The sequence below is a fragment of the Chanodichthys erythropterus genome, chromosome 11, assembly GCF_024489055.1.
Source record: "Chanodichthys erythropterus isolate Z2021 chromosome 11, ASM2448905v1, whole genome shotgun sequence".
Classification (NCBI taxonomy): Eukaryota; Metazoa; Chordata; class Actinopteri; order Cypriniformes; family Xenocyprididae; genus Chanodichthys; species Chanodichthys erythropterus.
Genome location: NC_090231.1, coordinates 3,727,441 through 3,755,048, shown reverse-complemented (window position 1 = coordinate 3,755,048; position 27,608 = coordinate 3,727,441). Strand labels below are relative to the sequence as shown.

The 27,608-nt window shown below is 38.1% G+C and overlaps 1 protein-coding gene across 1 annotated transcript; it reads right to left on the bottom strand.

Moving 5' to 3' along the window:
• Positions 1-727: 727 nt before the first annotated feature.
• Positions 728-27,608, bottom strand: LOC137030688 (C-type mannose receptor 2-like). Its single transcript, XM_067401127.1, has 4 exons — positions 27,572-27,608; positions 27,123-27,479; positions 1,738-2,082; positions 728-1,086 (listed from the first exon to the last, which is right to left on the bottom strand). The coding sequence occupies exons 1-4, from the start codon at positions 27,606-27,608 to the stop codon at positions 728-730; spliced, it is 1,098 nt and encodes a 365-aa protein (XP_067257228.1).

Below are 27,608 nucleotides of genomic sequence, written 5' to 3'. Positions count from 1 at the left end.
CAGTGATATTTTTCTGCAGTGTTACTTTAACACTATTTAGAGGGGAACCATATGAACTCTGAGCTGATTTAACTCTGGGGATTTTACTGTGTAGAGTTGATTATAAAAAATAATTTTAAAGAATTTGTATGTCATTCAACATTTTATATTATTAAAATTGTATGTATATTTGTGTTTTAAAAACGTCACAACACAAGAATGCTGTTTGTAAAGAAGTTTATTTGAGCTGGTGCAGATTACAAGAAACTTTACTCAACTTTTAGTTTTTCTTTAAGAATAAACCATATTTCATTTCACTAAGACATATAGATGCTCACATTAATTTTAAATCATTTTAAACAAGTAATGTGTAAAGATATGACTAGAAACAGGAGAGAAGAAAGTATCCACACCACCTGAATCCCAAGATCCCATGAAATCAACTGATGTGATTGTGCTTTACTTTGATTTTCTTTTAAATAGTCAATATGATTTCTGCCAAATCCTTGAATCATGATCTTCTAATGTCTAGTTGTTTCAAATGTTTCTAAAAGCCACAGATGAAAACTCATTTTGATTTCATGGGGTCTTTAAAACATATATAGTGCACACTGCTATTTTATACTCTTAAATTAATTTCATTGTACTGATATAAGCACATTATCTGAAGAAAACAGAACAAAAAGTGTTTGCCAATTAAAAAAGATGTGCCAGTCGTGAAAGAACAGCACAAACGAATCCTTCACTCTTAATTTCTGCTGCAGATGAAGTTGAGTCTGTCAGTCTCAGGACGGCTGATCCAGCGCTGATCTCCTCCAGACTGAACTGCTCCAGATCTCACTGTATGCTCACAGTCCTCTCCTGTGCCGTTCCCTGGAGCCCAGTTCTGATAGCACACGGTCTGTCCGCTCACCCAGAACCAGAGGCCCACAGTGCAGGAGTGACGTAAACCCAACCACACCGCCCCAGTAGACGCCCATTTAACCACATTCATCACGTCACGCTGAATCTCTTCTGAATGAACCGAGACCAGATCCACATGATTCTGTCTGCAGTATCTCAGAGCTTCAGACCACGTCATCTTCTGTTTGATCAGAATCAGTTTTTCTGGACACAAAACAAACCACAAGCAGAAACTAGAGAGAGACTGATCAAAAACAACATGCAGAACAAACACTGTGGAGGAATTTGTCATGTCAGACATGTAGTGTGAGCTTTAAAGGGTTAGTTCACCCCAAAATGAAAATTTCTGTCATTAATTATTCATTCTCATGTCATCCCAAACTCGTAAGACTTTAATTCATCTTCAGAACACAAATTAAGATTTTTTTGATGACACAATGCTGTCAGATTTCCTTCCATTGACTGTTTTTGTAACTTAACTGACACTTCAAAAACTCCATAGAGTTCATATGAATCAAGCAGTTTAGTCCAAATTTTCTGAAGAGAATCAATCGAATTTATTATCCAAAGTGCAAGTGCAGAGTGTACAGTCTTGTCTCGCACTTTTTGTGGCCTCTGCATAATAAATCCGTTGGAGCCTTTTTGACTTTTTTGACTTCATTCTCGTGTGCGGATCTTTCATTTTTTTGATCTTTGAGCATTTTGTCATAAAAAATATCTTCATTTGTGTTCTGAAGATGAATGAAAGTCTTACAGGTTTGGAACGACATGAGGGTGAGTAATTAATGACAGAAATTTCATTTTGGGGTGAACTAACCCTTTAAGATATGTGTGTGTTTGTGAGGATCTGCTCACCTTTATGACACACAAAAGGAAAATACATGTCGCAAGGGCTGTCATTCCAATCTCTCAGATCGTCATTACTAGTGATCGCTACACAGTTGTCAACTCCAGCATTATTAGGTTCACCAGACCTCCAGTATCTGAATAAGGAGTCACTCTGATCTGACCACTGCCATGAGACTCTGAACAGACCGATCCAGACATCATCAGATATGTGATTATCATTGATGAACTTCTGAAGCTGTTGATTCTCATTCTGGTTCCTCACACTGACCAGATCAATGTGATTCTGTCTGCAGTAACTCTGAGCGTCTCTCCAATTCTTCATCTGATTTACATAGACGAGTCCTGTGTTCGCTTTAAGAAGCACAATAAAAAAATATTTTTTTTATAATTATTTTATTCTCACACTGTTTTATGGTTTGATGTGAACAGGAGCAGCAGTGGAAACATCAGAAACACGTGTCATTCAAAGACTGTTTCTACAGCTGATGATATATTGAATCTTCTCAATATCTTCAGGATTATTTTAAAGATTCAACATGAAGTAACATTTGTGATCATCATGATGATTTTAAAAAGTAGCATAATAATTTCGATAACAGCGACACCTACAGGTGAACAGAATGAGTGTTAGTTTAAACCTGTCATCAGGTGGAAAGAGTACAAAAAAATATAAAAGGAACATTATTTTCCACAAAATGTAGTGTGTGTGAGTTGAGTAAAAATTACTTGTCCAAAAAATTTTAACCATGGTTCCCTGAATAGGGAACAAGACGCTGCGTCGAGACGCAATGAGATCACCTCTGCGTGATTACGTCTTAAAGCACTTGTGAAATCAACGCAGGGCCCACTTTTTTAGGAGACCCATAACAAACAAACAGCTGTTCAGTTTTTCACCACAGGGCAGCTCTTTGGACGTAAGTGTCTAACGCCCACAGGCACTGCAGAATTAAGTTTTTCCTGATCCTGATTAGTTAAAGGAGGAGGACAAAAGGCCTGAAGTACAATCGGTCCTATGATTGACAGTGATAACTGCAGCAACAGACGGACAGAATAGAGCATTTGTCAGAATAGAGCGGTGCATTAAGTGCTGTAGAGTAAATGAAGATTAACAGACCTGCAGCAACACAGAGGAGAAGAAGAGAACAAGTCTGTGTCTGAGTGCTTCAGCAGCTTTAAACATCAGTTTAAAGAACTCTTTGTCATGTAATTTTTAAAGCAATGTTTCAAAATCTGTCTGTTTACTGTTTTTAATTATGTTTTTAAATATTATGTATGTAATGCTTTATTTAGTTATTAGAATGAATAATTTGATATTAAAGATATTTCATAATAAATCCAAAAGCAAAACGTGAAAAGAACTACATTAGGAAGTGGCAAATGAGCTAACAAGTGTCATCTGCTGCCATCTACTGGTTATAGTGCTCATTTCAGTGTGTCTTTTTCATTTAAACATCTTTTTTTCTACTAGAGGACAGAAATCCTCCACTAAACTAAAGAATATGACATTAATTTTCCATATCTCCTTGAATGTAAATGAGAAATGTCAGCTAGCTGAATTGAACCGCTATAAGCGTTGAAACTGTTTTTAGCTTAAATGTCCTCTCGACCAATCAGAATTCGGTTCAATGCAATCTAGCATGGCAGTGCTCTGAAGCGAGGGATGTTTGTTTGTGCTCAAAATGAGTGCTTTAAACTGTAATAACACTTTTGATGACCTGGATGAGCCAGTGAGACCTACACCTGGGGGTAGAAAACCACAAAAAAACTACATCTGAAAGTCCTGGACATGAACAAACGAAAAGACCAGAACATAGATTAGTCAAGTACAGTCTTTTGTGCAGCAGTCACCCGGAGAAGGTGCCGTTTGCAAGGCGATCTTCATTAAAGTGTTTGGTGAGTACAATTTTCATTTCAGAATTGCCTAGTTTAATACCGTTTTGTAGGTTTCTCCCTTGCGATAAAGATTTATTTATTTATTTTTTGCTGTAAACAAGCATGCTATCGTGACATGGAAAGTACTAATACTAGCCTACTGATGGAAAAGAGGTTCCTGACCCCTGCCAGGGCTGTGCAAAATTCAGAATTTCATTCAGTTCAATGAATGAATTTGAATTGACTTCACCCTACAGGATGTTGAACTGAATTTGAATTGGAATTACAGGAAGTGGAACTGAATTCAGAGAATTTCATTATCATCACATATCAGTGAGAATGTGATACTTTTAACATATTTTTTTCTTCCTAAGGGAAGTACAGACACTAACATTAAGCATACATTCACTTAATGTAGAATAATTAGCAATATCTTAATTCCAAAGTAATCAAATGAAACAATGTTTTGGGTATTACAATTTTAATAATGTTTTATAGAGTGTGTTATAGCAAGTTTGTTGTGTGTAATTCTTTTTATTTCAATCTAAACAATTTACTTTCACAGGCATCAGCAAAGACCGTGTGTCCCGGGTGGCTAAATATTATGCTGAGACTGCTGAGGCTCATCCAGAGAGAAGAGGTGGTGCACGGCACAGTGAGGAGCACAACAGGAGAAGCAAACTCATTGTTGAGCACATCCAGTCTTTTACCTGCAGGGCCAGCCATTATGGGCGGAGAGGAGCACCAGGCCGCAAGTATATCCACAGTGACCTGAATGTGCAGAAGATGCATGAGCTCTTTGAGGCTCAAAACCATGCTCAGACCAGCTACTCCGTCTATTACTTGGTGTTCTCCAAGGATTTCAATCTTGGCTTCAGTCACCCAGCTACAGATGCATGCTCTGGTTGTGCCAAGTACAAGATCAGGATTACAGATCCAAACCTAACTGAGACAGAGAAGAGGATGGAATCTGCATCATTCATCTTGCATCGTGGCAGAGCGCACATGTTTTATGACCTGTTAGGCAGGTTTGCTGAAGGTCATGTGACCCTCTGTTTTGATATGATACAAAATATGGTCCTTCCAAAAACCCCAATAGGACAGGCCTATTACTCACGGCAGATGTATCTGTACCTGTTTGGAGTTGTTGTGCACCATGGTGAGAAAAAAGATGATGTCCATCCCTACGTGTGGCAGGAGAATGAGAATAGCAAAGACAGCATATGATTGCTTCTGCACTGAGTGACTGCCTCAAGGTTCGACTTCAGGACAAACTCCGCAGATCCAGGGGGCTTCAGCTGTTCAGCGACTCTTGTTTTGGGCAAAACAAAAATATGAACATTATGTCCATACTCATGGAACTTCGTCAGTTTTTTCCCAGCCTTGGCATAGAGCATACCTTTCCAGTAAGGGGCCACAGACAGTTTTCTCCCAGCAGACCGAGTCTTTGGCAGAATTGAGCAGAAGATCAGGAAAACTGACAAAATTCTGCTACCACAGGAATACCATGCCATCCTCCAGCAATTCAGCCACGTTCACGTTTATGGCACAGACTGGGAGGCGTTTGATTACAGGTCAGCCACAAAAGAGTGTGTTAAGGCTCAGAAGCAGGGACGTGCACAGGGGGGTTGCTCAGGTTCCCCGGGCAACTGCCCATATGCCCTTCTCGACTCATGTTGCCCTTCCGAGGTGGGAAAAAATAAATAAAAATATCGTACAATGGATGCAGAATTTCACGTAGGCCTAGATAAAAAAATCGCAAAGCCTCATTCACTTCCATATTCGGGCACCCGTCCGAAAGTGAAAGTCAGTAGGGGAAGGGCAAACTCTGTTTATGTGGCTGCAGCGCTGCACGCGACCGGCACCTGAGCTGAGCCTGCATGAGCTCTAGAAGGAGATTGTCGGGTGAGACGACTTAACGTTGTCGGAAAGGTGAGTAAGGTTATAATCTTTAACGAAAACGAACGAAAAAAAACGAAAACTAGGTGGGAAAAAACATCGTTGTTAACTGAAATAAAAATAAAAACGAGGCATTAAAAAAAAAAAAAAAACGATAACTAACCAAAACTGTAATGTGTGTTTGGCAAAACTAACTAAAATAAAATTATAGATTAAATGTCCTTAGTTTTCGTCTTTGTCAATGTCTTTCATGGAGCAAACGTTCAGCTGCATTTCATTTCCCTGCATCTCTCAATCACGCGTCTCTCTCACATACTCGCGCGCGCACCGCGCCTCCATGAGAACGAGTGTTGGAAGCAAGTTCGCGAAAGGTTGGTATCTCGTGAAAACCTTTACACAATCACACATTAAAAAGTGGTATAAAATATTTTTAATTCTGAATATAATTTTGTCAGTGTGTTAATGTCGACCCGAGAAGCGATTGCTACTTTAGAAAGTTAACTAGACGCAAGTTTGAGGTAAAATACACTTGGGTTGTCGATGTCAAAACACTATTTAAGCTGTGATTCAAGTAAGGAATAATTGACGACGGGCCGTTGAATTATTCGAAAAATAATGCACACCTGAGGTGGTGATTCGGTCACGACTCGAAGCGGAGTCAATTATTCCGCTTATACCACGGTTACCACACCCCAAGACATCGATCCGATGATATATTTAAAGGGATTCGTTCGGTTTTTGTACTTAATCGCTATTGTGGGTAGGACTATTTCTTCCGCATCTCATGGTATTCTCAGTCCTTCATATAGCCCGTGATTTTTTTGGGGGGTGTTGCCCTTTTTTTAGGTCAGAGCAACTGCCCCTCAAAATTCCTGTGCACGTCCCTGCTCAGAAGAGCTTTAAAATCAGTGAAGCACGCATGCTTGACATGAGTGCCAATAAGGTTGGTTTAAAGACTGCTTACAATGGGGAGTATTGTTTCCATAGTGTATTACAGCGGGGCAAGCGGTGGGCTGACCTGAAACCTGAGTTTCTTCCAAAGCTGACCTCTGTGAAGGCCACAAAGAAGCGCGATGAGCTGGGACTATTAGGAGCAGTAGTTGTGTCTGATATAATGAGGGCTTTTTATGATGATGTACTGTATCAGGTGACTGACAATGCAGGTGTGACTGTATGAATGAAGTAAGGGTGATGACTGACACTCGTGATCACAAATCAGCAGCGAGTGTTCACTATTTCAGGGCTGGTTAGTTTCAGCCTGGGATGCGTCACGTCCGGATCCTCCCATCTTTCTGTTACGGTGGTTTCAGCCCGTCTTTTTCATCGGTGTGTAGTGTATGTGTCTCCGTCAGATGCTGTAGTGGATTTGATTACCCTCCTTTCAGTTTAACAGCGGGTTATTTGAAGGCTGCGTATCCTGAGTGATGAACTGATTGTAAAACTCATCTATCCACATTTGGATTCTCTCTTTCGTCCTGGGTGATTATTATTGCAGCTCGGTCGTTTTTCTGCTGTGTTTTTCTGATTACAACTATTTAAGGGGACTTCTGCTGCTGCTGTCTGGTTTCTGTGATTGTAGTTTATCTTTACTGGTTTACTTTGGGGTGGAGGATCGTTCAGTTATCGGAGCTGGTCTAAGGATGATGTGGCCGCTCCTTACGAGTCTTGTTTTCCTTGTGGTTTGAACCAAGATTTTTCGTTTTTGTTTATCTTTTTCTTTTGAATATCTGTATATTGTTAATTGTGCTGTACTGTGGTGACTGTTACCCATCGTTTTACGGTGGAATTGTGACTCATTTTGACTGATTTTCATTTATTTCTGTTTATGAGATTTATTTTGTTTCTGATTTCTTTCAGGAGCTGGGGTCCCACGGGTGAAAGATCTTGTGTGGTGCTGCTGCTTCAACGTTTGCTGTGTGACACATTTGAAGTGTATGAGTGTGTGATCTGAGTTATGTCATCTGATTATGTTTTCTTTTTGTTGTTAAGTTTGTTTTTGTAACTTGGTATAATTTGAGTTTGTGATTTTTGTGTGCAGTTTTTGTCTCTTATGTAATTTGTTTGTGTATATCTGTTTAATGGAATGGCACCTTATCATTGAGGCCATTTTAAGTGATTTTTCTATCTTGAATTCAAGTTGTGAATACATTTTGTACTTTTATATGATGCCCACGTTTCCTGCCTACATTTCTTTATAAGAGAAGCGAACCTGTGTGACCTAATAAAAAAACTTTGGGGTTTATTTCTATTTCCTGGGTGAAACCCTCCAAGGTGGTGTAGTCAAATTTTCTATAAGTAGATAAACTTGGGCTTGTGTGTGTTAACCTGTACCGCTCCCCGCCACACAGGCCATAGTGATGAAGATGCAGAGTGATCCATGCTCACACACACTCTCTCTCTCTCTCTCACTCACACTCACACTCTCTCTCACACACACACACACACACACACACACACTCACACTCACACACTGTATTACTGAATCAGGGTTGCCAACTCTCACGCATCTGGCGTGACACTCACGCTTTCAGCATCAATCTCACGCTCTCACGCACACGCAAGAAATGTCACGCCAAAATCCATTTTCTCCCCTCTCAATCCGTTAATTTTCTGTTGATGACTAGACCACAGCGTATTAATGACAGGAGAGGAGTTTAAGGCCCACAGCTGTTACATCTCCCTACAACGTTCTCACTGCAGTATTCTCTGATCGTTGATTGACTGAAAACCTTGCACCTGATACGTCAGTTGCGTGTGAGAAGTTCAGAGAGAGTTCGGAGCATAGGTTCGGAGTCGGCACGTGTGAAAGTTTGGAAGACAATCAAGGTAAGCAAATAATGGTGAGCCTTGTCACTAGACGTAGCCTTGCCTAATCAGTCTGTGTGCCGAGACTAAGTTACAGACTTCAACTATAGTTGCAAATGTTGTCTGACGTGCGTTATGATGTGGGCTAGCTAAAGTGCTCAATAAAAATAGTCTCATGTAGGGTCCGAAATTAACACCCGCCAAGCGCCAAATGCGGGTAGATTTTCCGTTTGGCGAGCAAATCTCAAAAGGCTATCCGCTACACTGGCGGGTTAATGTTCATACCAAAATATGAAATTTTCAGCGCGCACGAGCAGAGAGAGAGCCCCGGCCGCGCGCGCGCACTCAATATACAGAGCGGCCAAAGCGTCAAGCTTCCCCGTACTTTTTGACAAGCGTCTTTGGCTACGTTCACACTGCAGGCTGAAACGACCCAATTCCGATTTTTTTTGCCCCATGCGACCTGTATCTGATCTTTTCAAATGTGACCCAGGCCACTTGGGTATGTGGTCCTGAATCCGATACGTATCCGATCTTTTGAAATGCGACCTCCGTCTGAACGGCCAGGCCACATGTATCCGACCCGTACGTCATTGATACGCTACAAATGTCATAATTGTGCGTTGAAGTAGGCGGGACGAGAAGATAAACAACAACCATGGCGGACGATGCTGCTGAGACCAGTCAATGGAAGGGAAGCGAGGTCACAGATTTAATTAATATTTGGGGTGACAGCTCTATTCAGGCCAAACTCAAGGGCTCTTATCGGAACCGGGTGGTTTACGATAACATTTCCAGCGGAATGGCCGAGCGTGGTTACAGACGATCCTGGCTCCAATGTCAGTGAAAAATAAAAAGCCTCCGAGCCAAATACAAGGAGGTTAAAGACTGGAACAAACGAAGTGGCCGTCTACTTCCGCAAACAACGAGTGACGTCGTTGACCGTTGCATGCTCTTCTGCACATGCGGGTCACTTCTGGGTCATTTCACGTTCACACAGGAGATCACAAAAGGTCGCATTTAATTGAAAATGTGAACGGCTTGCAAAAAAATCTATTTTTTTCAAAAAATCGGAATTGAGCATTAAGCCCTGCAGTGTGAACGTAGCCTTTGACAAAGCGGCCAGAGCTTCTTTGCAGCTAAAGTCGGCGGCGGTGTGTACGTACAGTTAACGCTCTATTTGTTGAGGGCGCTGAGGAAAAAGGATATGTGAAGCTCCTGCCACTGGAAGAAGCGGTCGCCGCCCATTTGTGGCCGCGCACCCATCAGAGCCGCGCAGAACGTCTTCAGCACTCCCGGATCATGCACACTCCGCCGCTGGCCAGGCTGCTTCTGCTTTACACATCATGGCCGTTATTTTCTCGAGAAAAGGAATTTTCTCATAGCATTTGCAACGCAATACTCGTTCCCTTATCTCTCAGGGAACCGAGGTTACGTAAGTAACCGAGTTCGTTATATACGTTTTGTTATATAACATATGACAACTTTAGCACATTTATCAGCTATACATTCATTCAGTGTTTTCCATTAATGACCCTCTGCTGCCGCCACCGTTTCATAATGAATTGAAAATTTAAAACATACTACGTTTGCCAACGAACTAAAATCGAAACTGTGATATGGCTTTGTGCCTTTATAAAACAGCAAAAGACAGTGATTAAGTATATATACAGTCTGTCTGTGCTGCGTGTTTTAAAGAGAAGTGAGCGCATTTGTGCACGCGATCAGCTGGTGATCTGGTGATCAAAATAAAAGCTCAAGGATAGGCCTATATCTTTTTAAAAGAAATGAGTACAAAAGTATTGTAAAAAAATGTTTGAACCCTTTTTAATGTCCAGGTACAAGTCAATGCTGTTTCTTTGTTCAATTTACACACTGTACATGGGTTGAAGCTCTTAATTTTGAGTTTCCAGAGTGCACCAGATTGATGCATTTAACCTTAAAATGTACAAAATTTTCTTCCGGGGGGCCATACCCCCGGACCCCCCTAGCAGAGGTACATGCAAAAATTACAAATACAAATACAAATTACAGTGTCAAATAATATACATTTTCTGAACAAGAATACAACAACAAAAGCTCCTTTCATGTCAATAAAGCTATTAATAGAAAAATGAAATGTCTTTGGACAAATATAAATTTGGGTTAAGCCCCGAATGTTTACAATGTCTGGCTCCGCCCCTGTCAGGTAACAAAACTGACAAAAAATAAAATAAATTATTTCACCCCAATGATACTAAAACATGGGCTGACATTGATTTTTAAAATTAGGGTTACCAAACATTTTCTACGCGCACACGCGCAAACTGAAATTTTTACAAAGTCTCACTCCAGCCAAAGTCCCAAAGTTGGCAACCCTGTTTAACTTTTGTATCCTACTAAAGCGCTGATTTTGTACGCTTGACTGAATTGTTTGCTTTATTTCTTATTGTATTTTCTTACCTTTTATAATGGCTATTATTGATCATTAAACAAATAGAGACATGGTTTGATGTTATAGCCTATTTCATTTTAATAGTGAAGTTAATCAGAGTATGTGTGACTGTGTGACAGAGTATGTCAGATGCGTGAGAGTTGGCAACCCTGAGTTAAATAACCATATAAAGTTATGAAACGTCACGTTGCCCTCAGCCAAAACGGAGCCAGCGGCAAACGTCAGAAGGACTAGCCGAGGTAAGGCTGCTCTCGGCTGGGCACATGAGCGCTGAGCGCCTGGATCTCACAACTCCGACAATGTCAGATCAAATTGTCAGAAAGGCGCAATCTTTATCAATAAACCACAAATTTGAGCTTTAAACCAGCACATTCTCGCCTGAAAAACTCTTAAAACTACATATGACATAATAACAGTAATATGTTTAAATTATGCGGGGGTTTCTCCTTTACTATTGACGCTTGCTGGTTAGTGCGAGATGCATTCTGGGATACCTGGCTGTCTCAAGTCTGCACAAGTCACCTCTCGATGCATCCTCGATAAAAGGGGCGGATCAAGAACACATCCGGGAATTTGAACTGAACTTGGCTAGATGCGAACTTTGAATTGGAACAGTACTTGGACAGCGACTGATGACGTTTCACAAGTCCACAAGAACACAAGAACAGACAAGTACGCATATTGAGAAACGGCCTCGGTCTCGTTGACTTGGATGTACGTCATTGCTTACGTTGCATGAGTGCCCACTTCTGGCGGAACCTTTGTAGCCTATGGTTGTTCTTTGCTTCCCTGGCTTCAAAATATATGTTGTTGTATTTTGTTGTTTAAAGCAATAAAAAAATGAAAAAATTTAAAAAAAAACCTTTGTAGCCTATGGAACTGGAACATCCTAAGCCCTTGATCACTTGGAATCCGCAATGGAGCTGATTTATTATTTATTTTTTCCCTTACAAAATTGTTTAATACAGCATTCTATATGTATATGTGTGTTTTAAATGTTTTAAAAATAATTAATATATCATAGAGTTGTTTGTGGTGGGGTAAATTAAACGCGATATGCGGTGATGTCACAATCGTGTTGCATTGTGGGTTATGGAGCTGCCTGAAGTGTACATATGAAGTAGACTCGCTCCCTCGGTAGAAAATCGAACTGGAACGCAGCCCTTGTGTCGTTATAATTACCCTCATTAGTTACCATGACATCATATCACCAACACCTGTCCCTTATCTGTTCATTGTTAATGTCTATTTTACGCTTCAGTTGTTGTTTGTTGGTCGTTTCTCTTGTGTGTGCGTTCTTGTCGTTGCTCTCGTCTGGTGTGTATGGATTACTCCTGGTTATGGATTACCTTTTTGTTATTAAACGTTGGCGTTTGCATTTGGATTCTCACTCTCTCATGCCTGCACAATCGTAACAGGTATTTGTATGTGTGTTATTTTTAAATTATTTGTTTTATGTGGTGGACAATATTAAAACATGAAATTAAAAATATTTACTTTATTTTACTATTTAGTTTACTATTTATTTTATTTGGCTGTTATTTATTTCATGCATTTGCATTTATTTGGTTTATATTAATTTATAGTATGAGTCCCTGATGTCGTGTGTTCCATGTTCTTTTTTTTTTCTTTTTAAAGACACCAATTTTTTTTTTTTTTTTTTTTTTTTTTTTTTTTTTTAAGAAGGATGGATTTGTAGCATTTTTGGGGAAAAAAAATCGAATTTCAGACTGAGCCAATAGAATGTATGGGTCTAGGTTAAAAAAAAGGTATTTATAAAGTTTTTGTATTGTTCTATTTACACTAGGGCTGCACGATTAATCGCATGAGATTGTCACGCGCATTTCGTCAGTAAAGCCGGTTCCCTGATTACCGCTAAATCTCCATCACCTGCTTTCAAATACTGCAGTCAAGCCAGCCGCCACCCAGAAATGAGCGGTCAATCTAGCCGCCCCTATATTTCGTGGTCCGCGCATACACTTGGTATTACGGTAAGACTGTCTGTGAACCGATCTGAACGTGATTTCACATTCATTCATTTATTCAGTCAGTCAGTCAATAAAAATAACTAAAAAAAAATATTTCACAGCTCAATTTCACCTGAAAATGATAGTAAACCTCAAAGCCTGACATTGTATGCTGCTGAATTCCAAAATTAAAGCACTCATACGCTGTTTTGTCCATACATTGTGAAACTGAATACATTTCATAGAACTATTTTACCTCGTGTGGAGAGGACACCTTATCACAGTGTTAACGGCACCGTTTCAGCAAGATATTCTGATGTTGGATTCCAAAATAAGAGCCCCCCCAAAACTCATGTTTGTGCTGTTTTGTTCATATTTTCAGAAATTCATAAAAAATAAAATCCTAGTTTCCACAGACTAATTTCACCTCAGATGGACAGTCCACCTTGTCACAGTGTCAACTGCACCGTTTCAAGACATTCTGATGTTGTATTCCAAAATAAGAGCCCCTCAAAACTCATGTTTCTGCTGTTTTGCTCATATTTTCATATTTTCAGAAATTCATAAAAAAATAAAATCCTAGTTTCCACAGAATAATTTCACCTCAGGTGGAGAGGACACCTTCTCACAGTGTCAACTGCACCGTTTCAAAACATTCTGATGTTGCATTCCAAAATACGAGCCCCCCAAAACTCATGTTTCTGCTGTTTTGCTCATATTTTCAGAAATTCATAAAAAATAAAATCCTTGTTTCCACAGACTAATTTCACCTCAGGTGGAGAGGACACATTCTCACAGTGTCAACTGCACCGTTTCAGGACATTCTGATGTTGTATTCCAAAATAAGAGCCCCCCAAACTTCATATCTATGCACTGTTTTGTCTATACATTCAGAAAATCATAAAAATAAAAGTCTTAGTTTTCACAGACCAATTTCACCTCAGATGGACAGTACACCTTCTCATAGTGTCAACTACACCGTTTCAGGACATTCTTATGTTGTATTCCAAAATAAGAACCCCCCAAAACTCATGTTTCGGCTGTTTTGTCTATACATTCAGAAAATCATAAAAATAAAAGTTCTAGTTTCCACAAATCAATTGCACCTCAGCTGGAGAGTACACCTTCTCACAGTTTCAGCTACACTGTTTCAGGACATTCTGATGTTGTATTCCAAAATAGGAGCCCCCCAAAATCTCATATATACACTTTGTCTATACATTCAGAAAATCATTTAAAAGAAAAGTCCTAGTTTCCACAGAACAATTTAATGTCAGATGGGGTGTACACCTTATCACAGTGTCAAATACACTGTTACAGTACATTCTGACGTTGTATTCCAAACTGTGTATGAAGTTTGGGGGGCTCTAATTTTGGAATACAACATCAGAATGTCCTGAAACGATGTAGCTGACACTATGATAAGGTGTATTCTCCATCTTAGGTGAATTTGTTTTGTGGGAACTAGGACATTTCTTTTTATGATTTTCTGAATGTATAGACAAAATAGCACATAGATATGAAGTTTGGGGGGCTTTTATTTTGGAATACAACATCAGAATGTCCTAAAACGGTGTATTTGACACTATGAGCAGGTGTACTGTGCATCTGAGGTGAATTTGGTTTGTGGAAACTAGAACTTTTATTTTTATGATTTTCTAAATGTATAGTCAAAACAGCTGACATGAGTTTTGGGGGGGCTCTTATTTTGGAATACAACGTCAGAATGTCCTGAAACAGTGTAGTTGACACCGTGACAAGGTGTACTGTCCATCTGAGGTGAAATTGGTTTGTGGAAACTAGGATTTTTATTTTTATGATTTTCTGAATGTATAAACAAAACATGGCATAGATATGAAGTTTGGGGGGGCTCTTATTTTGGAATACAACATCAGAATGTCCTGAAACGATGTAGGTGACACTATGAGAAGGTGTATACTCCATCTTAGGTGAATTTGTTTTGTGGAAACTAGGACTTTTATTTTTATGATTTTCTGAACGTATAGTCAAAACAGCGCATAGATATGAAGTTTGGGGGGCTCTTATTTTGGAATGCAACATCAGAATGTCTTGAAACGGTGCAGTTGACACTATGAGAATGTGTCCTCTCCAGCTGAGGTGAAATTAGTCTCTGGAAACTAGGATTTTATTTATGAATTTCTGAAAAAATGAGCAAAACAGCAGAAACATGAATTTTAAGGGGCTCTTATTTTGGAATACAACATCAGAATGTCTTAAAACGGTGCAGTTGACACTGTGAGAAGGTGTCCTCTCCACCTGAGGTGAAATTATTCTGTGGAAACTAGGATTTTATTTTTTATGAATTTCTGAAAATATGAAAATATGAGCAAAACTGCAGAAACATGAGATTTGGGGGGCTCTTATTTTGGAATGCCACATCAGAATGTCCTGAAACTGTGTAGTTGACACCGTGACAAGGTGTACTGTCCACCTGAGGTGAAATTATTATGTGGAAACTAGGATTTTATTTTTTATGAATTTCTGAAAATATGAGCAAAACAGCAGAAACATGAGTTTTGGGGGGCTCTTATTTTGGAATGCAACATCAGAATGTCTTGAAACGGTGCAGTTGACACTGTGAGAAGGTGTCCTCTCCAGCTGAGATGAAATTGGTCTGTGGAAACTAGGATTTTATTTTTTTATGAATTTCTGAAAATATGAAAATATGAACAAAACAGCAGAAACATGAGTTTTGGGGGGCTCTTATTTTGGAATCCAACATCAGAATATCCTGCTGAAACGGTGCCGTTAACACTGTGATAAGGTGTCCTCTCCACACGAGGTAAAATAGTTCTGTGAAATGTATTCAGTTTCACAATGTATGGACAAAACAGCATATGAGTGTTGGAGGGCTTTAATTTTGGAATTCAGCAGCATACAATGTCAGGCTTTGAGGTTTACTATCATTTTCAGGTGAAATTGAGCTGTGAAATTTTTTTTTTTAGTTATTTTTATTGACTGACTGACTGAATAAATGAATGAATGTGAAATCACGTTCAGATCGGTTCACAGACAGTCTTACCGTAATACCAAGTGTATGCACGGACCGCGAAATATAGGGGCGGCTAGATTGACCGCTCATTTCTGGGTGGCGGCTGGCTTGACCGCAGTTTTCAAATGGAGCGGCATTTAATAGACAGAGCCGTAGATCACTGACAAGCCACACAATATCGCGTTCGTTAATCTGTGATATGAGCGTGATATTGCGTAGCTTGTCAGTGATCTACGGCTCTGTCTATTAAATGCCGCTCCATTTGAAAGCAGGTGATGGAGATTTAGCGGTAATCAGGGAACCGGCTTTACTGAAGAAATGCGCGTGACAATCTCATGCGATTAATCGTGCAGCCCTAATTTACACATTATTTGTTTTATTATAATTATTATTATTATTATTATTATTATTATTATTTTACACATAGCTTAAAAAACATTGACATTTAAATAATTTAAACTTTTTTTTTCTTTTTTTTTTTTTTTACAAAACTGAATTTCTACGTTTTTCTACCTTTTAGATGTACAGAGCCCCTAAAGGGACATGGTGGTAGGAAAAATTGGGATGGAAGGGGAAAAAAAAAAAAAAAAATTCTAATCTTTTGCGTTCTCTGACAACCTGTTGTGAATTCAGACAAACCCTTCCTGTTTAATTTCCGTCAGGCAGTGGTTCAGACAGCTCTGTACATTAACAATGGAGCAGTTAGAGTTTGATTCTGAACTGAGACTGAAATCTAAATAAATGTTCAGTGTTTAGTTCAAGACACGGTTTGACGTCAGTGAAAGACACCTGAACGGATAAGTTCAGTAAAGTTGGCAACATATTCACAGATTCAGATTTTCTGGATCAATAACTCATGAGCTAAACTTTGTTAAAACACAATAACATCTCTTTACAATCATAGACAATGAGCTACAACCTAATTTTCCTCAAACAATTCTTCACTGTAAATACATTGATCTCTATGTGCAGGAGCTGAAGGGACCGTCTGCAAAGTGCAAAACCTGTAAAATGTTACTAAAATGTTGTACAGCTGTTGAACACCAGGCATGTGCACACATAGACTTGCCCTGCATCCCAATGTCCATACTATCCATCCTAAATAGTATGTGAGATTAAAATAAGTGTGTCCCAAAGTATAGTATGCTGAAAAGAGTATGCCAAAAGTCCCTGGATGGTCTACTATTTCCGGTAGATTTTCGAAGTGTGGATCCGTGCACACTATAACGGCTAATATTGACCACAATCCATTGCACATTGGACAAGGATTCAGTTCTGAACTACAAACACGAGTAAAAAGTGTTAAACTACAAAACATGGCGGATATGTGTGCGACCGACGCTGAGAGATTTGAGTGACTAATAAAAAGTTGAACCTGATAGAAAATATTCATTTAATGTTATATGTGTTATTTTTCATCTACAAATACCAATGTGGACTTTTATAAAGATCTGATTGGCCATTAACTTTTAAATGCATCATTATGCATTAATATGAGGAGAGTTCTCCACATGAAAGACCCGCGACTGCAGATCAACGTGCTGCATTTCTCTCCGATACGGCAGGAAATTAGCTAAATGAAATGTGGAGGATTTAAGATGATTGACAGGGCAGTTTGCGGTGACAGGTTGCGACAGAAAGAAAAGACACAATTGTATGACATGATAGTATGTCCCAAAGCTTGTCTACTCTTTTGCTACACATTCAAAAGTAAGTACTTTTTGTTCACAGAAAGAGCACATACTTTTAGGGCGTAGTATAAATAGGTGAATTGGGACGCAGCACTAATTTTCAGTTCTGTTCACTTTACCTAAACAATTCATGTTGAATTAATGCCATTGTGGCTATTTTTCATTTCAATGTGATTGCATTATGTTAAACTGACTTAAAACTGTCACTCATTGGTTTAACTTAAAGTTTTCATTTTAAATGTACATGTTTCAATCACTTAGCTCAGTCAAACTGTTATGACTGAATTAGAAAAAATATAATAACTTACATAATATTTATGCTTCTTTAAATATCTTTTGTTTATTAATTTATAGCTTGACTATAATTATAGAAGTGCAATTAAATGGTTATTGGTGTTTTTAAGTTTATTATTTGTCTTAACTTGCTGTTATTTGAAAGACAATGTATTATATCCATTTAAAGGGTATTTGGTTTATGTTGAATAAAGCACACATTAGTCTATTAGTATGTCTAGTGACAAAATAAAGCTAATGTGGAGTTTAATAATCAACATTTATTGTGCACATTTAGTGCAAAGCAACATAAATGAATATTTAATTTTAAAAAAATTAAGGCCTTTACTGTTGTTCATATTTATTTGGTCTAATATCTACTTTCTAAGTTTTGAAAATTAAAGCACATAAAAATTATTCATATGTACTAATTTAAAATAACTTTTATTTTGAAGGAAGAAACTAGAAGAGAACTACAGAACTTAGGATGCAATGAATTTTCCGTATGCAACATATTAAACACTGAGCAATGATCTGGTAAAATAATAAAGAAAATTATACAATTCATTAAGAATAGTGAACTTAGAAGATAGACATCACATTATACACCTAGTCTGAAATCACTTCACACTCCAGCACATCAGGTGGCGGTATGCACCCAAAAAGTTTGTATGCGACCTGCCAGTAAATCCATAGAAGAAGAAGAAGCTAGATAATCAATCAGACTTATACAAATAATGTTTTAAAAAAGTCAATTGCACATATAAAATGTGTGTTTTTATAAAGTCAGTCGTACTGAATGTCAAAACATCCTGAAAATAAACGACATTCTCAACCTAAAGGAAGCGGAAATTTGCTGTGACACAATTTGCATATCAGGGCGGCAATAATCATAAAATGCGTTAATGCTGCGCATGTCGGAAATAGATCGCCACGCCATTAACTGGAAATAAGCTTAAAACAAACAGGTACGTGTTCATCCGTTTCCATTCATGTTATTAGAAACAATAAAATCAAACTTTTTAATGATGTCGGTTGATACTAATGTGTTATTATGACAGAATGCACGATTTTAAGCCTAAATGAGATGGCCGCGTCATAAACTGCATTAAACAGCAAACAGACAAGTAACTGTTAACTGTTAACTGTCACTCATCTATTCAATTGCATCAATGTTATTAGAAACAATATTAGCTAACAGTTTTATTATATTGGTTGAACGTAATGTATTTATGGCATTTATGAAATTCTCATTTTACAACTCGCCTAGAGAAAAAAACATGACTTCGACCATTTTTGAATCTGTTCAGCTAATCTCTGGGTCTGGCCGTGGCACTTAGTTTTCATTAAATCCAATTAGTCTAGTAGCATCTTGCTCAAAAATGTTTTAGTACACAGTGTAACTACAGAAATGTGAAGCTTTAAATAGGAAAATTGTTGAAACTATTTGGTAATTTAAGAGTGAGATGCTAGTCAGATTCAATGGTCTGTGCTAAACTAAACTGAAAGTGCCTACGCTAGACCCAGAGATCGTCTGAACATATTTTTGAAAAAAAATTAGATTTAAAAAGTGATCAAACTCATCTGTTTTTCTCTAGGGGAGTAGTAAATTTAGCCTATTTCCAAAAACGGGTAATATTGCAATTTAATTAATACAGCAGCAATGTCATAACACATGTATTGTAATATTATAATATGGCAACGCTGGTGGTGCCTTGTTGACGACAGAATGCCAGATTAATGCCTGAAAGAGATCGCCACGCTATCAACTGAATTAAACGACAAACAGGTATGTGCCCATCTATTTGCATTAGTGTTATTAGAAACTATATTAGCCAACTGCTTTATTATGTAGGTTTATACTAATGTATTTATGACAGAATGCACGATTTTTATGCCTGAAAGATCACCACGCCAACAACTCAAATCAAACCTCAAACAAACGGGTAACTTGCATGTCCATCCATTTGCATCATTGTGATTTTATGTCTGTTAATACTACTGCTTTTTTGAGAGAATAGCCATTAGGGCTGGGAGATGCATTGAATATTAGAGATAATATCGCAGTAATGTTGAGGACCATGTAGAATTTTAGAATATTGCAAATTTAGAATATTTCAGATTCAAGCATACTTACCTAAAACTTTGTGCCAAGGATCCAGTATTGCCCTTTTTATATTCTTTTATATATTTATTTTATACGTTTGCATTTTACACTATAATAGCTGTTCTAAAATAGTTATTGTTTTTTTTTTTTTTTTTTTTTTTTTTAATGGGGTTACAATAAAATCTGAATTTTTGTATTATTGAAAAGAAAATGCAAACATATCGAGAAATATATTGAATATCGTTAAGAAATTTGACAATATCAAGATATCAAATAATTGTGTATATGGCCCGGCTGTAATAGCTTATATTTGTATATGATTTCAGACCATGAACTACAACAATCAACACTTTTTTTTATTTTTTTTATTCAATTTTCTCAGTTGTCTGACAACTTTTCTTTGGCTTAACACTGAAAGACCCATTTAGATATGTTGAAGTGTAAGACCTGTGAGTTTTCAGCATCTTCTAGATCTGAGTTGTTGAAACATTACAAGTTAAAGCATAAACACTTTGGCCGAAGCCACTCATTCCCATGCATGCATTCAAGTTGTCCTTGTTCTTTTAAGACATGGAACGCTTTATTGGTCCATCTTAGTAGAGTCCATGCAAATCATCAAGATCCTGCACAATCAGAACTGACTACCTTCAGCTGTCATCTGTGTTCAAACTCTGGACTTAGTTGTGAAAAGGATTATTTTGTTCACATGGGTACACATTTGAAGAAAAATGAAGTGGTTACTTGCATGTTTTCTGGTTGTGATTTTCAGACAAATGTTTACAGTACCTTTAGGTCCCACAAAAACCGAAAACACACTCCCCATTCATTGAGTGACTTTAAGTTTGGTGTAGTGTCTACGTCTAGGACACATGAGTGTGACAGTGACAGTGATTGCTTCTGATAATGTATGTTTTGAAAGCAGTGCAGAAGTTCAGGACCTACCTGGTGTTATTGTTGAAAATTTTGCAGCAATGTTATTGAAATTGGAACATTTCTTTCATGTTCCAGGCATAGCAGTTAATGAGTTTTTAGAAGAGCTGCACTTTTTGTTGAGTACCTCATCCCAAACTGCTACATGTGACAGGCTCAAAGAACTGTTTCAGGAACACAGTCTTGACTGTGATGATGCAATTATTCAAAATATTGCTAAAGCTGTGTGTGAGTCTCATCCACTGCACACAGCAATAGAACCGCGTGGTCCACTAAGCACAGTGTATCAGCGCAAGGAGTTTTATAAAAGTCACTTTTGTGTTGTTGAACCTGTTGAGTACATCCTTGATTCACAACAGGGAAAAACTTTTCAGTATGTTCCCATTTTAAAATTCCTGCAACAGCTGTTAGCCAAGGAGGATGTGATTGAAACAATACTGGCAAACCACAGATATGAGCATAATGAAGCTGTTTATTCATCTTATCAGGATGGCAGTATCTTTAGGGAAAATGCATTCCTGTCAGGAGATGACTTACGCCTTTTGTTAAGGTTGTATGTTGATGATTTTGAAGTGTGTAACCCTCTTGGTACCTCTCGGAGAGCACACAAGCTCTGTGCAGTGTATTGGACTCTAAGCAATTTCCCTACAAGTTCTCATGCAACAATGTCGTCCATTTACTTGGCTGTGTTGTGTAAAAGTAATGACGTGAAAGAATACGGCTTCAGTAAAATCCTTGAGCCTCTTCTTGAGGACCTGCCACATTTAGAAGAAGTTGGCATTTTTATTCCTTCAGTTGGTCATTTTGTGAAGGGTACTGTTCATGTTGTGATTGCAGACAACCTTGGGGCCCATAGCATAGCTGGTTATGTTGAGAGTTTTTCTTCTGCGTATTACTGCAGATTCTGCACTGGAAATAGCTCGGAAATTCAGACTAATGAGGTTCGGTCAGGTGGGTTTAGCCTTAGAAAGAGAGAGAGTTAGATGCTCACCTGAAATCTGCACAACAGACTGGCAGCTGTTGTTTTGGTGTTAAAAAAGAATGTGTATTCTCCACACGCCTTGCACATTTTCATGTTCTCTCTGGCTATCCCCCGGATGTAATGCATGATGTTTTTGAAGGCGTTGTACCATTTGAGCTTAAACATTGTTTATCAATGCTTTTATCAAAGAAGTACTTCACCTTTGAATTTCTCAATGAACGTATTGTTAATTTCCCCTATAAATGGGTGAATAAGACAAACAGACCTCATGCAATCCCTCGCTCAATGTTCAGCCAGAATACTATTGGAGGCAATGCTCACGAGAACTGGAACCTGATAAGGTTGCTTCCATTTCTTGTAGGACACATGGTGCCAGAAGATGAGCCTGCATGGCTGGTGCTTATGGATCTCAAAGACATTGTTGAGCTTGTGGTATCACCAGTTCACACTGATGAGTCAATTGCATACCTTGATGGCAAAATTTCTGAACACCGACAGAGGTTTCAGGAAGTTTTTCCAGGTGTGAAGTTAATTCCAAAACAGCACTTTTTGGAACACTACCCTGCACTTATCAAGTCATATGGTCCACTTGCGCATGTGTGGACTATGCGCTTTGAAGCCAAACACCGCTTTTTCAAGCAAGTTGCTCGGGTTACCAATTGTTTCAAAAATATCCCCCTTACACTTGCAGCTAAGTCAAGTCAAGTCAAGTCAAATTTATTTATATAGCGCTTTTACAATTGGTAATTGTTTCAAAGCAGCTTTACATATTAGAAGCACAGAAAAAAAGGGAAGTGGTTAAAACTGTACAAACAAGCGTGGTAATATGTAACATATACAAGATGGTGCTACATTAAGCCAATGTCGGCTGACTTCCAGGGCAACAATCTGTCAATCTGTCAACAGTGCCTCTGACTGTTTTGAGAACGGAAATAACACAGGTCATCCAAGACAAGTACCCAGACACTGAATCCATCCAGATCACCACAAGTGTCACCAGTAAAGGCCTCAGTTACAGAAATGGGATGATTGTGGTTTGTCGCTCTTTAGACGGGCTCCCTGAATTTGCAGAGATTATTCAGATGTGTATAGTGCAGAATGGACTGTGTTTTGTACTGAAAGGTCTGTGTGGTTGGTATAGAGAGCATTTTAGGGCCTTTGAACTGACCTCTTCTCCATCAAGGGAGATTTTCTTTCTTGAACTAAGTGAATTGGCTGATGACTATCCATTGGCTGACTACAAGGTTGGAGATGTTTGTTTGGTGTCGCTGAAAAGACAAATTCATTCATAACAGTTGCCATTTAAATATTTCTTGTTTAACCGTATGAATGAAGCTTATGTACCTACAGTGCAAACAATACAGTTCTTTTTTTTTTCTCATCAACAGGATTGTAAAAATGACATCCACCATCATCCTGCGTGTAATTCTGGGAGAGAACAGTGCACAGAAAGTGACACTTCAGAATGATGTCCTTTGTTCTTTGGCAGAGTTGATGAATGAGATACAGACACAGTGTAATTTGATGGGAGAATTCAGACTTCAAATCATGGACCCTGACTTAGAAGATTTTGTGAACCTGACTTCCACAACTGATGTTCAGAACAAAAGCACCCTTAAGGTCATCAAACTCTGTGACTCTTTAGCAGTATCTCTATCTCCCTCATCATGTGACACAGACATTCTGTCTTCAAGATCATCCTCTGAAGTATCACGTTCTTCATCCCTTGACCCCCAAGAGTTGACTTTGAATACAAGGTCTTCTTGGCCAACCTGTTTTGTTGTACCCCGTTTCTCCTATGATGCAGAAATTAAGCTGGAACAAGGCAATTCAGAATACCAAAAAAATGGCGTTCTGCTGAATCCAGACCCAAAGCTGAAATCAGACATTTTCAATGGACTTGCTGAAGAAATAGTAAAATTCAAAGTGTACCTGTCTGATGCTGAATTCAGTGAAGTGGCTGAAGCTCTTATAAAACGGCATCCTTGCATTAAGGAACAAGGATCCTTAACAGGCTGCAGTGGCTGGAAAAGAAGCCTTAAATATAAAATGTCAAATTACAGAACCAAGCTGCGAAATCTTGGTTGTAGTGAAGTGACTGTAAATGCCATGAAGCACAAACCTATGGGTGTAAGCAATCCAGCTTTTGGGGTCAAGAAGCCACGCAAGGCTGAAGTTAACTTTTGTCCCTCATTTCTTCCTGGTGAAACTCCTGACAGCATGGACCAAATAAGAGTCTCCCTTCTTTCTGAGGTTAAGAAGAAGAACAACGAGCAAACTCTGAGAAGATTAATGGACCTATCATTTGCATTGAGAAGACAAGAGGTTGTCAAAGAATCTCCACTTATTGTTGACTTTATGAGCAGATGGCCAGCTTTGTTCCAAGAAAATGAGGTAATTCACCCTAATGTCTAAGTGGGATTTTACATAAAATTAAATGTATTAAAATGCCAGTAAGTCAAATAAAATAATTTTACCATATGAGAACACATAGGCTAGCTAGCTTTTTTGGGCATACATTAAAGTTGTGGTGTTTTTATCTTTGTGTTTTAGGTTTGTGCTGAATTTGCACGGGTAACAACTGTCGCCTTAATTTCAAAATTCTTCTCAAAGCTGGATGAACACACTCCAAGTCTTCTGAAGATATTTGCCAAGAGAGGTGGAGCTCAGGGACGAAGGATAAGGAAACTTCTTGTGCCACTTACAAAGGTATGATAACTGCAGAAATTGTTTTCCTAGATAAATTAATGATTTGTTTCTCAATTATGACTTGTGTGACTTGAAAATGTATTAGTTTATTGGTACATGTTAATTTTAGCATCTCACTCTTATGCTAATTTTCTTTATTTTCCCTAGTGTGCCTGCATTAATGTTAAGAGGGAGTGTGTCCTCAAAGCCCTGTTTGTCTACCTAAATGAGGATCCTGACAATGTCATCAAGGAGTACATGGTATTATTGCCTGAATATTCTGACAATATTTTTTTGTTTAACAATACATTTTATATTATTATTAATGTACTTTGTTCTGTTTATAGGATGTCGATTTTTCCAACTCTGAATCTGCACTCAAAGAAATGGTGATGGGCGTTTTTGTCATCCGATGTGAAGGAGGTGAAGGATGTGAAGATAAACCTGCTGACGTTGGAGTAGTTTTTGAAGGAGTTACAGCACTAGAAGGGCTTGGTAATGTAACTAATGGTGTTGCATTGCTGATTGGGCTAATATATGCCCTAAATCTAAGTTATCCGAAGGAGCTTCGATACACCTTTGAACTCCTGCAAAAAGTGTTCCTGGAGCTTGATGGACACAAACTCTCCACCAAAGTTCAAGTGCTCAAGACCAAGCTTTTTACACCCTGAAACTGTAGCTAATTGTTTTTGTGTCAAATAGTCAAAGCAAGCTCATGTTTCATGTCCACACATTTTAACGCCTTTATTGATTTTTGGCCTTTTTTAGGTTTTTGTACATAAGTCAGAAGGTCAAGGAAAACCATCAGGGGTTTCAACGACACATGGGTTAGTTAATGTTAACAATTTATTTATTTTTTTTTGTCAAACTTGTCCTTTTAAACAATTTTTGGTTTTTAACTGATGGTTTTAATGGCTTCTGAGTGTTCTTGAAGGAAAGACGTTTTAATGAAAATGTATTTTAAATAGTTTTCAAAGATGTTCTACAGCACACGTTGTATTTGCTTGTCCTTTACAAAAATTATGCAGGCACATTTTGGAATTAGAATAGAATTACAGACAGCTTGATGGACACAAAGATGACTCTTTTTTTTTTTTTTTTTTTTTTTGGAATTGCAGATGCAGATTTTTTTTTTTTTTTTTTTTTTGAAATGCATTAAAAGCAAACACACTTTGCTAAGTTTTTTTTTTTATATATAATATATATATATTATATATATTTTTTTTTTAACGGTTTAACCTGCATTTGTTGTACATGTAGGAATGTGAACCTGTTTTTCATTTTCATTTTGCATTGTAGAATTAAGTATGCTAATGCTGAACTGCTTTGAATGTTCTGAATTTGTTGTCAAGTTAAAAAAATAATAATAATTTTAAACTTTTCCTTAAGAGCACATGCAGTCATGTCATGTGAACATGTTCATGGAGAAATAGGAAGCAGTTCCTGTGTAAAGGAAAACATTTCTGTACACATTTGTGTTTTATATAAATTAGGTCAAAAATTCAGGCTTTAAGTGTTTGAAGTGTTGTTGAAAGTGTGACACCTGCTGTAATCTGTTCCCTAGTAAAAAGGATTTATTACATATTTGCTGCGTTTGTAGTCATGTTTGAAGTATGGGGAAAAATGGTGATGTGATATTATTTTATAACATATAGTAGTAACTTGACTAAATGGGATTCATTAAAAGTGATTTAAACCTATAGGCTTAACATCAAGGATTAAATTTAAGATAGCATGATTAATTATAGTTCAATAAAAACCATTGTTTCATCTTAAGTATGTAAATCATGTTTAATCAATGTCATTTGTTCATGTAAAATGAACACAGATATTTCAAGCTGGTTTAACATCATCTAGTGTTGTTAAGATAATGTGGTGTAATCACGTGGAACCACTGTCCACGATTAAATCATGTTCAACCAAAGTTTTATTTTTTTGAGTGTAGACATGTCTGAAGGGAAAATTAAACAGGAAGTGTTTGTCTGAACTCACAACAGGTTTTGTTAGAGAACGCAAAAGATTTGAAAAATAGTTTTTTCTTCCAATCCCAATTTTTTTCCACCACCATGTCCCTTTAGGGGCTCTGTACAAATGAAATAAATTATTTAGGCAACATTATTTGCCTGTTTTAATTCTGATAAATGCATATGCACCTGCATCACTCGTCATCAGAGCGTTTCATAAGGTTATACAGAGTTAGACAGACTTCAGTCACCGAGAGCCAAAAACAAACAGCAGCGCCTTTAACAGTTCCTCCTGAACCAAAACAATGAGCTCCTGCTGCGTTCACTCCATGAGTAACTATAATTATGAGATGGAAACCCGTGAGGCTCTACCTGGAGCGTTTCTATTTCAACACAATCCACACCAGAATAAATCTGCAGCAGTCAGGTGGAACAAGTAAAGCTCTGTAAGTTGTTTGTGTTCATTATTATTGTAATGTTCTGTGCTTTGAGCAGTAACATTTCTAGCTGGGGTGATCTCACATTGTGACCACAGTATGAGCACACAGTGAGAGCGCTGTGAGGTTACACTTTTACATCACTGAGAGACAAACTGTTGACTGGGTATGATGTTGGTGGTGCTGACCCTTTGTGATGAAGATATTAAACATTAAGGCGTCAGTTGAAGCGTGTTTTTCTAATCAGAAGTAAATATTCTGGAGCCGTTATATTTGCTATATGGTGCATATATAAATTAATGGTTGTAATTTTAAAAAGTTGAACTCACAGATGTTGCAGATGAAAGTCCGGCTGTTGCTACATGACACATCACTCCATTGTCCATTCTTCATCACAGCACACTCCTCATCTCTGCCATCTGGTTGTCCAGTAGACCAGTTCAGATAGAGCGCAGGTTCACCTGAAGACCACTGCCATTCATCAACACTCGTCTTCTTCAGCCCAATCCAGACATAGTTATTAGGATTAGCACTCACTCTCTTCACCTCGTTCATGTCGTTCATGTTGTCAACGGTGGCCAGATCTGTGTAATTCTCTCTGCAGTATCTCTGAGCTTCAGTCCAGTTCTTCGCCTCACGTATAAAGTAATACTGACGCTGAACACATTCAGATACGGAGCAGAGAGCTGTGAAATAGAGGGTTTGATTTAATGCTTTTCATAACAGAGTCAAACCTGATGAAACTATAAACCATCAATAAAACAACAAACACACTCACCAATGAGAAGAAGAATGAAATATAGAGTTTGCTCCAT

Coding starts and splice junctions, on each gene's coding strand:
- LOC137030688 (XM_067401127.1), bottom strand. CDS start 27,608: ATGGAGCAAACTCTATATTTCATTCTTCTTCTCATTG. Junction 27,480..27,571: donor TTTCATTCTTCTTCTCATTG/GTGAGTGTGTTT, acceptor TCTATTTCACAG/CTCTCTGCTCCGTATCTGAA. Junction 2,083..27,122: donor GACTTTCATCTGCAACATCT/GTGAGTTCAACT, acceptor TGCTTCTTAAAG/CGAACACAGGACTCGTCTAT.